The sequence below is a fragment of the Jaculus jaculus genome, chromosome 19 (assembly GCF_020740685.1).
Source record: "Jaculus jaculus isolate mJacJac1 chromosome 19, mJacJac1.mat.Y.cur, whole genome shotgun sequence".
Classification (NCBI taxonomy): Eukaryota; Metazoa; Chordata; class Mammalia; order Rodentia; family Dipodidae; genus Jaculus; species Jaculus jaculus.
The window spans coordinates 54,280,318-54,295,180 of record NC_059120.1 but is presented as its reverse complement, the minus strand read 5'-3'; the positions used below and the strand labels follow the sequence as shown (position 1 = coordinate 54,295,180).

Sequence of the window (14,863 nt, the reverse complement as noted above, 5' to 3'; positions counted from 1 at the left end):
GTAGGGAGCTGGAGAGATGGCTTAGCAGTTCAGGCGCTTGTTTGCAAAGCCAAAGGACCCAGGTTAGATTCTCCATGTAAGACAGATGCACAAGATGGTACAGATGTCTGGACTTCACCTACAATGCCAAGAGGCCCTAGTACCCACTCTCTTTCCAATAAACAAAAATACTTTGGAGAGATCGAAATAATGGGCATGTCAGAGCCTCTGTCCATTGCAAGCAACCTTGTGCCTCAGGCTTATGTGGGACCTGGAGAATTGAACCTAGGTCCTTAGGCTCTGCAGCCAAGTGCCTTAACCACTAAGCCATCTTTCCAGCCCAACAAAAATTTCTGAGGTTTAGAGATACTTGATTAGATTAAGGAAAGGGAAGGAAGTACAAAGAGCTGCCACGTGGAAGGCAGGAGGGGCGAGAGCTGAGGTGGGAGTGGGGTTCCTACCCCGTCCCAAGCCAGCCAGCCGGGGTGGGGGGAGGCCTACCACAGCGGGGACTTTGAGGTTCAGCTGTCAGAAAAGAGATGAACACCCAAGAAATGCCAAAAATATTCTTTAATAAAAATTGGCCACATGCACAAAGTGGTGCATGCATCTACACTTCATCTGCAGTGGCTGGAGGCCCTGGAGTGCCCATTCTCTCTGCTTACAAATAAATACATAAATAAATAGGGCCAGGTGTTACCAGGTGCACATTTTTAATCCCAGCATTCAGGAGGCTGAAGTAGGATTGCTGTGGGTTCTAGGCCAGGTTGGGTGAACACTAAGTTCTAGTGAGCTACAGAAAGACCCTACTTCCAAAAAACAGCTAGACATGGTGGAGCAATACTTTAATCCCAGCACTTGGGAGAGAGAGCTAGAAGGATTGTTGTTAGTTCAAGGCCAACCTGGGACTATAGAGTGAATTCCAGATCAGTCTGGGCTAGAGTGAGACCCTTCCTTGAATATCCCCCAAAATATAAAATTCAGACTTAGAAAATGGTTTTCTTTCTTTTTGTTTTTTCATGGTAGGGTTTTACTCTAGTCCAGGCTGATCTGGAATTCACTATGTAGTCTCAGGGTAGCCTCGAGCCCATGGTAATCCTCTTACTTCTGCCTTCCCAGTGCTGGGATTAAAGGCATTTTCCACCATGCCCAGCTTAGAGAAAGGTTTTTAATTCTTTCTTTGTGCCACCATTCACACCAATGTTTTCCAGAAGTTTTTCAAATCTTCATAAAGGAAAAATCCATCCGTTTAACAGTAGCTCCTGATTGCTCCCGCCCTACACCTCGGCAACCACTGGTGCTACTTCTTAAGCAGCTTTTGGATTCGTTTTCCTTTCACTTAATAAAAGAAAGGGTCCACCGTATGCAAATGCTTCCATCTATGCAGGTCTTCTTGAGTTTATTGGAGAGAAAGATAAAACAGGACTGAATAAAGAAAAGAGGTGAAGACAGCTGGATGTGGGCCTCTTATCCACAGGCTCAGCAGCCCTGCCAAGGGTCTGCCCTGTTCTTTCGCATCAAAAAGTTGATCTTTCGAGCCATTTCCATGTTGTAGATCCTCCGGCACGTGTCATAGCTTTCGCGCTGGCGGCGGCGGCAAGGCTTCTCGTAGTATCGCCGTCGCTTAATGTCCTCAACCAGCCCATCTGTGGTGAGGATTCTGTATAAAGGCAGGCAATGGTGTTAGAAGCTTGGCTACTATTTTCCAACTTCACAGGTGTTCACAAGTTGATGGGCCAAAAAAACTTGCTTGAAAAATTATAATGGGAGGGCTGGAGAGATGGATCAGGGGTTAGGTATTTGTTTGCAAAGCCTAATGACCCGAGTTCAATTCCCCAGTACCTACATGAAGCCAGAGGCATAAACTGGTGCATGCATCTGAAGTTTTTATGCAGCAGCTCGAGGCCCTGTTGTGCCTATTCTCTGCTGGGCAATATTGGGGTCTTATCACATCAGCGATACACTCCAAAAACACCTTAATACTCACTGTTTGCTCAGGCAAGATTACCATGTCACCTCCGCTTACATTCTGCCAGAGGTTTTCCTCAATTTTCATACCAAGCTCAGATGACACCTCTCTACTTTCTCAGTTTTCTTTTTCTTTATTTATTTGCAAGCAGAGAGAGATAAAGAGAAGAGAAAGAGATACACAGAATGGGCGTGTCAGGGCCTTCAGCCACTACAGATGAACTCCAGATGCATGCGCCACTTTGTGCATCTGGTTACATGTGGGTACTAGAGAATCAAACTCTGGTCATTATGTTTTGCAAGCAAGTGCCTTAACTGCTGAGCCATTCCTGCAGCACTCTTTTCTTTTCTAAGTTTTTTTGAGGTAGGGTCTCAGTCTAGCCCAGGCTGACCTGGAATTCATTATGTAGTTAGGCTGGCCTTGACTCACAGTGATCTCCTACTTCTGCCTACCCAGTGCCACCACATCTGGCCTTTTTTTTTTTTTTTTTTTTTTTTTTTTGGTAAATAGTATAAAGCCAGGCATGCTAGCACATGCCTTTAATCCCAGCACTGGGGAGGCAGAGGTAGGGGGAATCACTGGGAATTCAAGGCCACCCTAAAATTACATAGTACGTTCAAGGTTAGCCTGGGCTACAGTGAGAGGCTACCTTAAAACCAACCAACCAACCAACCAACAAGAGTGAGAATAGGCACACCAGGGCCTCTAGTCACTGTGGTAAACTCTAAACACATGTGCACCACTTTGCTTATCTGGCTTTACGTGGGGAACTGATCCCAGGTTATTAGGCTTTATAAACAAGTACCTTTAACTGCTGAGCCATCTCTGTAGCCCCATTTTCTCTGTTGTCTGGCGTGGGCACGTTCTCCACCACTAAGGTGCCCCCACAGCCCTTTGATAAGGTGCACCTGCAGCCCCTTGTTTCCTCCCTCTTCCCTTTCTTTTCATCTACTCTCCTTTCCCTCTATTTTTAAATTTTTTTGTTTTATTTATTTGAGAGCGACAGAGAGAGAGAAAAAAAAGAGGCAGAGAGAAAGGGAGAGAGAATGGGGGTGCCAAGGCTTCCAGCCACTGTAAACGAACTCCAGATACGTGCACCCCCTTGTGCATCTGGCTAACGTGGGTCCTGGGGATGCGAGCCTCAAACCGGGGTCCTTAGGCTTCACAGGCAAGCGCTTAGCCACTAAGCCATCTCTCCAGCCCTCCCTCTATTTTTTGGTGCTGGACATGTGTCCCAGGGTCGTGCTTTGGCTAGGCAAGTGGTCTATCACCAAGCTACATCCCCACTGGCTTCTTCTTAAAGAAAATCATTATCTTCTGAACATTGTTACTTATATGTGCCACTGTATTAGTTACTTATAGCCATCTTTATTTGACTAAGGACCCTTGAAGGCAGAATCCAGGTCACACTCAGTAATCTTGAGCAGGGGTGTGCAGCGGCAGGAGGCTTGCCTAGCATGCTTACCTGGGGTTTGACCTCTCCCACGCATCCTGTGTAAGTGTCCACTAAAATGATCCCAATTTGTTTCTCTCCCGCCTACCCAATTTTTTTCTCCTGGGATTATAACTCTGTTACTTCAAATTCACCTCTCTTCTCTTACTGACACTGGTGTTTATTGGACAGCCACCTGAATTCCTAGATTCCCAAGAACTCTGGCTCTAATCTACAATTTCATTTTCTCTCAGCTTTCCATCATCTGATCTGAGGAGGCCCCTTCTAGGCTGCCTCCATTCCTAGCATCGTTCACATAGCCTCAGTCCTAATGACTGTCCCCATGTTTGCACGTGCATGCAGGCCATGGATGAGGTGCCATCCTCAGGAACATCCGCCACCTCCTTCGTGACAGGCTCTCTCCTGGGCCTGGAGCTCAGCTATTGGGCTAGACCGGCTGCCAGCAAGCCCCAGGGATCCTCTCGTCTCTAGTGCTGGGATGAAAGCATGTTTCACCACACCTAGAATTTTATGAGGGTACTAACAGGAGATGGAACAAAGTACTTCCTTTATTTTTGGCTTTTCAAGGTAGGGCTTCCCTCTAGCCCAGGCTGACCTAGGACTCACAATGTAGTCTCAGGCTGGCCTTGAACTCAGTGATGTTCCTACTTCCTCCTTCCAAGTGCCGGGATTAAAGGCATGTGCCAACACATCCAGCTTTTTAGTATTTTGAACCATGATCTCATTAGCTCAGGCAGGCCTTGACTTTGCTATATAACTGAGGCTGGCTTTGAACTCCTGATCCTCCTGCCTCAATCTCTCAGAGTGGGATTACAGGCATAAAACATGCTCGAAGTTGTAGCTGTCCTAGAATATTTTATAAGAATTACAAAGCTGGGCTGGGGTGTGGTGCTGCATGCCTTTAATCCCAGGACCCAGGAGGTAGAGGAAAGAGTACTGCCTGAATTCGAGGCCACCCTGGGCTAGAGTGAGAACCTACCTCAAACCCCCCACCCAAAAAAAAAACAGAATTACAAGACTGGGAAGATGTCTTAGCAGTTAAAGGCATCTGTTAGCAAAGCCTGATGGCCTGGGTTCAATTCCCCAGTACTCATGTAAAGCCAGATACACAGGGTGGAGCATGCATCTGGAATTCATTTGCAGTGGCTAGAGGCTCTGGCTCACTATTCTTTCTCTCTCTCAAGTGAATAAATAAATGAAATATATATATATATTTTTAAAAGTGTGCCAGGTATGGTAGCACATGCTTTTAATCCCAGCACTTGGGAGGCAGAGGTAAGAAACAGTGAGTTTGAGGCCAGCCTGAAACTACATACTGAGTTGTAGGTCTGCTTGGGCTAGAGTTAGACCCTACTTGAAGAGAAAATATCAGGCCAGATATGGTGGCACACATTTGGGAGGCAGAAGTAGGAGAATAAACTTAAATTAGAGGTCAGTCTGGGACTACAGAGTGAGTGCCAGGTCAACCTGGGCCCCCAAAAAAGTGTGTGCTGGAGAGATTGTTCAGCCATTAAGGCAATTGCTTGCAAAGCCCAACAATCTGGATTAGATTCCCCAGTTCCCATGTAAAGGCAGACACAGAGTGAGGCATTCATATGGAGTTTGTTTGCAGTGGGTGGAGGCCCTGATATACCCATTCATATTCTCTTTCTGGGTATATACTTAAGTGACAGAGCACATGCCTGGAATACATGCAAACCCTAGGTGTAGTCTTCTATAAAAGCTAAAAACAAAACCTTTTTATTTTATTTTTAATATTTTATTTATTTATTTATTTGAGAGAGAAAGGAAGAGGCAAAGAGAGAATGGGTGTGCCAGGGCCTCCAGCCACTGCAAAGGAACTCCAGAAGCATGTGCCCCCTTTTGCATCTGGCTTATGTGGGTCCTGGGGAATATGAACTGGGGTCCTTAGGCTTCGCAGGCAAACGCCTTAACCGTTAAGCCATTTCCCCAGCCCCAAAACCTTTTTTTCTTTTCAAGGTGGGGTCTCACTCTAGCCCAGTCTCATCTGGAATTCAGTATGTAGTCTCAGGGTGGCCTTGAACTCACCGTGATCCTCCTACCTCTGCCTCCCGAGTGCTGGGATTAAAGGTGTGTGCCACTACGCCTGGCCAAAACATTTTATAGTAACACATATGTATGAGGATGCCATGGTGGACTCCGTTACTTTGTGTACTAACCTCAAAAACGTCATATAACCAACAACCAACCCTGTAGCATACGGTATTCTCTCAGCATGGCAAAATTCAGGCTCCAGTGCGCACTCATTTCTGAAGCCTGTGGGAGGAGGGGCTCAGGTACTTTCATTTCTTGGCAGTTTTGGTTACTGCCATGCCCACTGCACTCTGCGGTACACAAAATAAGCTTGTCTTTATTTTTTATTTATTTAAGAAAAAGGTGGGGGGGGGATGAGTGGTGCACCAGGGCCTCAGGCCACTGCAAACTCCAGATGCAGGCGCCACCATGAGCGTCTGGCTTACATGGCTTACTAGGGAATTGAACCCAGGTCCCTGGGCTTTGCAGGCAAGTGCCAACCGCTAAGCCATCTCTCCAGCCCAGCTTTTAATTTTTAATTTTGTTTTCTAAAAAGAAGAGAGAAGTTTGCACCCCCCACCTTCTTTTTAATGGTGCCAAGGACCACGTGACACACACACCACCACTGCGCTGCCCCAGCTGCATTTCTAACAAGTCACCAGGTGATGTCACTGCTGGGGATCCAGGAGAAACAACCCAGAACACACTGTTACTGCCATTCGTGTAGTCTTGTCTTTTCTTGTTTTCTCCAAGAGCCGCACTGTAGCTCAGGCTACTTGGCACTTACTCTGCAGCCTGGACTGGCCTCTAATTCTCGGTGACCCTCCTAGCTCAGCTTCCCAAGTGCGGGGATTAAAAGCATGAGCCACCAGGACAGGCTTAAAGCCACTATTATAGCACTGATTAGATAGTATTATAATTAACCACATTAACAGAAGCGTCCCTTACTGCTTGTGGGCTTCCTAAGGCTAGAGACCCAAGGTTCCAATTCACTCTTACACATCAGACACACTGCTTGGCAAAGAGCAAATTCTCAGTAAATGTGTGGCAAAAATGAACTGTGTCTAGGGCTGGGGAAATGGCTTAGTGGTTAAGAAGTTTCCCAAGGACCCAAGTAAGCCAGATGCACAAGGGGACACATGTGTCTGGAGTTTGCTTGCAGTGACTAGAGGCCCTGGCATACCCATTTTCTCTATCTGCCTCTTTCTCTCTTTCAAATAAATAAAATATTTAGCCAGGCATGGTGGCACATACCTTTAACCCCAGCACTTGGGAGGCAGAGGTAGGAGGATCGCTGTGAGTTCAAGGCCACCCTGAGACTACATAATGAATTCCAGGTCAACCAGAGCTAGAGTGAGACCCTACCTTGAAAACAAACAAACAACAACAACAAAAATTTTAATGAACTCTCTAGACGACAGACAGATGTTTACTGAAAAAAGGATTAAGTGACCTTATAGTATATAAAGGTCTAGTATTTTCTTACTTTTTTAAAATTTGAGAGTGGTCCCGTACCTCAATCTCCCAGCGCTGGGATTAAAGGTGTGCGCTGCTGCACCCGGCTCGGGAAGCTTTAGCAGTGCCTTTACTGAGCTGTGCTCACACCTATAATCCCAGAGCTGCTTCTTGGGCTGGAGAGATGGCTTAGTAATTGAGGCGCTTGCCTACAAAGCCTAAGGACCCAGGTTTGATTCCCTAGGACCCATGTAAGCCAGATACACCGGGGGGGGGGGGCGTTTGCACACATCTGGTGCTCATTTGCAGTGGCTGGAGACTCTGGCATGCCCATTCTCTCTCTCTCTCTTTCTCTACTTGCCTATTTCTCTCTCAGTAAATTAAATTTAAAATTAAAAAAAATACTCATCAAAGGGTTGATAAGAGTTGACTGTTGAGTTTCCAGCCCTCAGTTTACCTCTATCACCCTGACAAAGGCTCAGGGAACACTGGGAGGAAAGGTGTAAAGGATGTAAGAACAGGGGCTGGAGAGGTAGTTCTGTGGTTAAAGGCACTTGCTTGTAGAGCCTGAAGGCCCAAGGCTGATTCCCCAGAACGCATGTAATGTCAGATGCACAAAGTGGTACATGCGTCTGGAGTTCATGTGCAGCGGCAGAGGCTCTTTCAGTCTCACATTCTTTCTGTGGGCCTTTTCCTCTTTATCTCTCCCAAATAAATAATAAAAAAAGAAAAAGAAAAAGAATGAGCCAGGTGTGGTGGCACATGCGGTTAATCTTGGCACTCAGGAAGCAGAAGTAGGAGGATGGAGGGGAGTTTGAAGCTAGCCTGGGACTACAGAGTTAAGACCCGAACTCAAAAAACAAAGAGAAGCCAGGTGTGGTGGCACATGCCTTTAAGCCCAGCACTTGGGAGGCAGAGGTAGGAGGATCGCAACGAGTCTGCCCTGAGATAACAGAGTAAATTCCAGGTCAGCCTGAGCTGGAGTGAGACCCTACGTCAGGGGAGGGAGAGAAGGGAGAGAAAAGTAAATAGAGAAGGTGTGACTAAGATGCTTCTGTTTCCAAAGGTAGTTCAAGGACTAGCAAATGAGGAGCTTAGTGTAAACAGATCAGCTTGGAGTTTGGGTGCCTGGCAACCTTACATGAAGGAGAAACTAGCTGCCGGTTTTACTGCAATTCAACAGATTATGTAAAAGGAGCTGAGCTGCCTAGAGGGGGAAACTGGGGGTGGCAGATTCACATGTCAGTGTAGCCAGCCTACGTCAGGACCAACGTGTGTGCAGAAGAACTCAATGGGCCCAGAAGCTGGCCTGGCCAGAGTAAAGGGGACAACTGGGCACATTGCTAGTGTGCTTGTTTCTCCTTGTTTGGGGCCAGCCAATCAGGCAGGGCTTCCAGCAGTCCTCACTCATCATCCTCATTTCAGGTCACCAGTGAAGGCCCCTGGTTATGTAATAAGCATTCTGTGGCGGTCTCTGGGCAGCCACATAGGCTGTGTCCTTTGTAAGGTTCCCTCCGTGCTCCAAACATGGTAAGGGTCTAACCACCCCTCTCACTTGTGCTCCTTTTGTAATCAGAGCACAGAGCAAGCAACTTATTTTAAAGCACCAAACATCCTAAGGCTGAGAACTCTGAGAGTGAGATAATACACAGAAAAGATGGTCAGAGGCAGGACATTAGAGAAAAGCAGAGGGAAAGCAAGTGAAGTGTCAGAAAATACCACACTGAAAGTGCAGGAGGACAAGACCAGGCCGTTCCCATACTGGCCTGCCCATCACATGTGTAACCTTACAAGTCGTTGCCTAGAGAAGTATTTTAAGAGCAAACTACCTCTTCACTTTCTCCCTCAAGGCTAGAATACAATTTATGGCACACATACCATAAGACCCCAAGACATTTTTAAAAAAAAGAAAAAAGAAATGTTTCTACTTTAAAAAAAAATTATTTTGGTTTTTCAAGGAAGGGTCTCACTAGCCCAGGCTTACCTGAAATTCATTATGTAATCTTAGGGTGGCCACTGCATCCCAAGTGCTGGGATTAAAGGTATGTGCCACACCCCCGGACATGTTTCTACTTTTTTAAATTTGAAAAATGTGGCTGGCCAGCCCTCCACTGCCACCCATATTCTGATTTTGTTTTAAGTTATGCCCTGATGTGAAGAGGGCTCTTTCTGTTTGTTTTCTTGTTTAAAATTGGGTATGGTGGGCTAGAGAGATGACTTAGCGGTTAAGCACTTGCCTGTGAAGCCTAAGGACCCCGGTTCAAGGCTCGATTCCCCAGGACCCACATTAGCCAGATGCACAAGGGGGCACACACATCTGGAGTTCGTCTGCAGTCGCTGGAGGCCCTGGTGTACCCATTCTCTCTCTCTGCCTCTTTCTCTCTCTGTCTGTCCCTCTCAAATGAATAAATAAAAATTGAATAAAATTTTAAAAATTAAAATAAATAAGATTGGAAATGGTGATGCCCTCAGAAGGTTGAGGGTGGGATGATTACTTAAATCTAGCTGGGTGTGGGGCGCATCCCTTTAATCCAGCACTGTGAGTTCAAAGGTAGCCTAGGACTATAGTGAGTTCCAAGTCAGCCTGGGCTACAGTGAGACCCTACCTAAAGTAAAAATAAAATAAAGTAATAAAAAGATTAGTTGAGCCGGGCGTGGTGGCGCACGTCTTTAATTCCAGCACTCGGGAGGCAGAGGTAGGAGGATCGCCATGAGTTCAAGGCCACCCTGAGACTACATAATGAATTCCAGGTCAGTCTGAGCCAAAGTGAGACCCTACCTTGAAAAACAAAAACAAACAAACAAACAAACAACAACAACAACAAAAAAGAATAGTTGAACTCTGGAGTTGCATTTAGGACCAGGAAAAATTTTTAGATCTAGGGGGCTGGAGAGACGGCTTAGTGTTTAAGGCATTTGCTTGTGAAGCCTAAGGATCCAGGCTTGAATCCCCAGTACCCACATAAGCCAGATGCACAAAGTGGCACATGCATCTGGAGCACCTTTGCAGTGGCTAGAGACTCTGGCTCCCTCTCTCTCACATAAATACTAAAATGTTTTAAATTAAAAATACATACGGTAAAAAAAAAAAAAAAAAAATACATACGGGCTGGAGAGATGGCTTAGCAGTTAAGTGCTTGCCTGTGAAGCCTAAGGACCCCAGATCAAGGCTCGATTCCCCAGGACCCACGTTAGCCAGATGCACAAGGGGCGCACTTGACTGGAGTTTGTTTGCAGTGGCTAGAGGCCCTGGAGCGCCCATTCTCTCTCCCTCTTTTTCTCTGTCTGCTGCTCTCAAATAAATAAATTTTAAAAAATAAATAAATAAAAATAAAAAAAATATATGTTGAGCTGGGTGTGGTGGTGCACATCTTTAATCCCAGCACACGGGAGGCAGAGGTAGGAGGATCGCCATGAGTTCGAGGCCACCCTGAGACTACATAGTGAATTCCAGGTCAGCCTGGGCTAGAGCGAGACTCTACCTCGAAAAACAAAAACAAAACAAAACAAAAAAGAAATGCCTGATTAAGGATTTTAAGATAGGGGCAGACAGAGAGGTATGATTCTATGTTTTATTAGAGCAGTCCCAGCAAAAGAAAGAGTTACCTTTCAGAAGGGAGAGTTGCCTTTATGCTTTTGGCAGACAAGGCATCAATGAGATGATGATCAATTCCCTAAAGGAGAAGATGAATGAGACCCTGCCCCCCCCCCCCAAAAAATGAGGCATGCTAGGAAAAAAATTATCCTTAAAAACAGAAGGGAAGGCTAAAGAAGGAAATTTTTATTTGAGAAACTAGAGTAATAAAGTATTATGGTATTTCTTATCTCATAGCCTAGCATGAGGCTATGAGATACAAATCTTTTTCTTTCTTTCTTTGTCTTCCTCTCTCCCTCCTTCTTTCCTTCCTTCCTTCCTTTATTATACAGTCTCAGAGTTTCCTTGAACTCATGGCAATCCTACTTCTGCCTCCCAAGCGCTAGAATTACAGTTGTGCGCCACCCTGCCGGGCTCTTTTTCTTAATTTTATTTATGTGAAAGAGAAAGAGGTAAGATAGAAAATGAGGATGGGCATGCTAGGGCCTACTACCACTGCAAATGAACTCCAGACGCATGTGTCACTTTGTGCATCTGGCTTACGTGGGTACTGGAGAGTAAAACCCAGGCCATCAGGCTTGGCAAGCAAGCACCTTTAACCACCGAGACATTTCTCCAGCCCATAAAAACCCTTTCAATACAGCTCTTCCACTCCAGTTACATATTTTCCTCTTCAGAATCTAATATCTCCCCATCTTTTACTTGTTTTTCCAAGATCCCAATCATAATTCATTTCCTACAGTCCAGCATTTTAGTGGAGGCACATGCCTACATTCTCAGCATGAGTCAGGGTCTATGTGGTCTCAGCTAGTTTTCCTGCCTTTGCTTCCCAAGTGTTGGAATTATAGATATACACAATCATGCCTGCTTTGATGGCTCTTTTTTTTTTCTTTTGGCTTTTCAAGGTAGGGTCTCTAGCTCAAGCTAAACTGGAATTCACTCTGTAGTCTCAGGGTGGCCTCAAACTCACGGTGATCCTCCTACCTCTGCCTCCCAAGTGCTGGAATTAAAGGTGTGCACCACCACATCAGGCCATCCCCCCCCCCTTTTTTTTGAGACATGGTCTCACTCTAGCCCAGGCTGACCTGGAATTCACTAGATACTGTCAGGCTGGCCTCCAGCTCACAGCAATCCTCCTGCGTCAGCCTCCTGAGATTAAAGCTAACAGGCCTTCATTTTTAAGTATTAAATAAAATACTTTTTATTTATTTCCGGGGGTGGGGGAGGCAGATAGGGAGAAAGGGAGAATGGGCATGCCAGGGTCTACTAGCCACTACAGCTGATCTTCATATGCATGCACACCCCCCCCTTGTGCATCTGGCTTACGTGGGTCCTGGGGAATTGAACCAAGATCCTTTGGCTTCGCAGGCAAATGCCTTAACCGCTAAGCGATATCCTCAGCCCAGGGCTTCACTTTTAAATAATAAACGGAGAGACTGAGAAGGTCCATCCATGAATGTCAACAATGGGTGGCATTGGTTTGAGAACACAGAACGACAAGGGGAGGGAAAGAATAACCTTACATTTTCCACATTGCTGGTCTAGGCATGACTAACTCTTTGACCGGTTTACCTGTTCAGAGTCCGGTATGCACCTTCCACGTTCCCTTCCTGCACCATCACAGTCCTGGCAATGAACTTCAGATGTTTTGCCATGACCTTTTACTTAACAGTCTTCACTCTGCAGGAAAAAAGAGAAACCAAGTTTGACAACGAATCACCAGACTACACCTTCACCGTGGCTGATCCTTTTATTCTACGTCTAGGATGAGACCCTGGAAGCGCAGGTCGGAGTTAGACTCCGCAGTTTAGAAAGGGCTGGGGGGACTTTCATCCCAATCCCAGCCGTCGGGAGGCAGAGGTAGGCCGATCGCCGTGAGTTCGAGGCCACCCTGCGACTACAGAGTGAGTTCCAGGTCAGCCTGAGCTAAAGCCAGACCCTAGCTCGGAAAAAAAAAAAATGCAACCGAATGGTTGTCGAGACGCCCTTGTCCTCGCTTGGGAAGCCGAGGAGGCGACGGCGCCCGGGACGTCACGGGCTCCCGCGCGGCCGGGCAGGGCCGCGAGCCGCGGACGCCGCCTCCGCTGGCCGGTCGCGAAGGCGCGATGGCGACACACACGCCCTCCCGGCCGCCTCCCGGGCCCGTCACCCCGCGCCTCCTCACCCGCGCCCGGCGACTCGGCCCGGACCTCCTCCGCAACCCCCACCACCACCAGCGCCGCTCGCGACCGGAAGCGGAAGCTACGGAATCCCCGGCGCCGCGCCAAGGCCGGCTCGCGGAAACCATGGCAACGCTCCCCCCCCCCCCGCCCGGGGTGAGGCCCGCGCTGGGCGCCCGAGTCACACGCCGCGGGTTCCGTGCCCGCGGATTCCGTTCCAGCCTGCGGCGAAAGTGGGAGGCTAGGGTAAGGAAAAGTCAGGAAAAGTAAAGAAAGAAAGAGAGAGAGAGAAAGAAAGAGAGAGAGAGAGAGAGAGAGAGAGAGGGAGAGAGAGAGAGAGAAAGAAAGAAAGAAAGAAAGAAAGAAAGAAAGAAAGAAAGAAAGAAAGAAAGAAAGAAAGAAAGAAAGAAAGAAAGAAAGAAAGAAAGAAAGGAAGGAAGGAAGGAAGAGAGAGAAAGGAAAGAAAGGAAGAGGAAGGAAAGAAAGGAAGAAGGGAAGAGAGAGAGAAAGAAAGAAAGAGGAAGGAAGGAAAGGAAGAAGGAAAAAGAGAGAAAGAGGAAGGAAGGAAAGGAAGAAGGAAAAAGAGAAAGAGAGAAAGAGGAAGGAAGGAAAGGAAGAAGGAAAAAGAGAGAGAGAAAGAGGAAGGAAGGAAAGGAAGAAGGAAAACGAGAGAGAGAAAGAGGAAGGAAGGAAAGGAAGAAGGAAAAAGAGAGAGAGAGAAAGAAAGAAAGGCTGGTGGCCGTGTGCATGGTGGCTCATGCCTTTAAACCCAGCACTCAGGAGGCAGACACATAGGAGGATCACCATGAGTTTGAGGCTATCCTGAGACTACAGTGTGAATTCCACATCAGCCTGGACCAAAGTGAGACCCTACCTCAAAAAAACAAAAAAGTCCTGGAAAGATGGCTTACCCGTAAAGGCGCTTGCCTGCCAAGCCTAAGGACCCAGGTTCGATTCCCCAGGACCCACGTAAGCCAGATGCACAAGGTGGCGAATGCGACTGGAGTTCTTTGCAGTGGCTGGAGGCCCTGGAACGCCCATTCTCTCTACCTGCCTCTCTCTCTCTGTCTTCCTCTCTCAAATAAATTTTAAAAAAAGTTTAGGGGGGTGTTTGGAAGTAGGGTGTCACTCTATCCCTGGCTGACCTGGAATTCACTCTGTAGTCTCAGGCTGGCCTCCAATTCATGACTATCCTCCTACCTCTGCCTCCCGAGTGCTGGAATTAAAGGCATGCACTACCACTCGGGGCAAAAAAATTTTTTTTCAGTTTAATAAAAAGTTAAGGAAGAGATATGAACATACCTCTTTCCCATACAAAGAGCCCCCCCACTTTCATACAAAGCATGTTTGTAACAATTTCATTAAAGTAAAATCATTGAAAGGACAAAAAAAGGGGAAGTGAGGAAGGCATGCAGGACTCAGAGTCAGAGTTATATGTCAGCTTTGCTGTGTGCATCCCAGGAAGATGTGGTAGAAATAGCTCCTTGTTTTTATTTCTTCCACATTGTCAAGACAGCCATTTGTTTATGCGTTGGGCACTGTCCTTGTGTGGTAATTCACATAAGTTCAGATGTAATGACTGTGGGAAAATGTACCTCCCTTAGAACGCATGCAGACACACGTCTTCATCAGTTACCATAACAGGGACTCGCACAAAAAAAACTTAAGCCTAAACCGGGTGTGGTGGCGCACGCCTTTAATCCCAGCACTTGGGAGGGAGGCAGAGGTAGGAGGATCGCCATGAGTTCGAGGCCACCCTGAGACTACAGAGTGAATTCCAGGTCAGCCTGGACCAGAGTGAGACCCTACCTCGAAAAACAAAACAAACAAACAAACAAAAAAAACCCAAAAATTTAAGCCTGCCTTAGAACTCCAGGGTCCAAAGTACCAAAGTGGAGCTAAACTAGGACATGCTTATCACTCATTTTTATTGAATGCCCATCCTATGCCAGGTACTGTTGATACCATTCCAGTGTGTCTTGCATCACTAAAAGACAGTATGTGGACATAAAAGGTAAATAGGCAAAGTAACTTGCAAGTGCAAAATAGGGCCAACTTGATAGCTCAGTTGATAAAGAGGCCCTGACTCAGATCCCCAGTACCATGTAAAAGCTGGGGTGCCAAGCCTGTTATCCTACCCTTGGGAGGTAGAGACAGGCAAATCCCGGGAGCTCACTGGCCAGGCAATGTCTGGAGTAATTGGTGAGCCCCAGGCCTGT

General features: G+C 46.8%; 1 protein-coding gene across 1 annotated transcript; it reads right to left on the bottom strand.

Annotated features, from left to right (window-relative positions):
- Positions 1–1,352: 1,352 nt before the first annotated feature.
- Mrps21 (mitochondrial ribosomal protein S21) lies at positions 1,353–12,740 on the bottom strand. The gene is made up of 3 exons (XM_045138597.1): positions 12,650–12,740; positions 12,058–12,165; positions 1,353–1,639 (listed from the first exon to the last, which is right to left on the bottom strand). The coding sequence occupies exons 2-3, from the start codon at positions 12,138–12,140 to the stop codon at positions 1,459–1,461; spliced, it is 264 nt and encodes an 87-aa protein (XP_044994532.1). The 5' UTR covers positions 12,141–12,165; positions 12,650–12,740; the 3' UTR covers positions 1,353–1,458.
- Positions 12,741–14,863: the final 2,123 nt, after the last annotated feature.

What these genes read in the sequence shown, in the direction of transcription:
- Mrps21 (XM_045138597.1), bottom strand. Translation starts at nt 12,140, where the DNA reads ATGGCAAAACATCTGAAGTTCATTGCCAGGACTGTGATGGTGCAGGAA. An exon ending in GCATACCGGACTCTGAACAG is followed by an intron (nt 1,640 to 12,057) that starts GTAAACCGGTCA and finishes GCCTTTATACAG; the next exon opens with AATCCTCACCACAGATGGGC.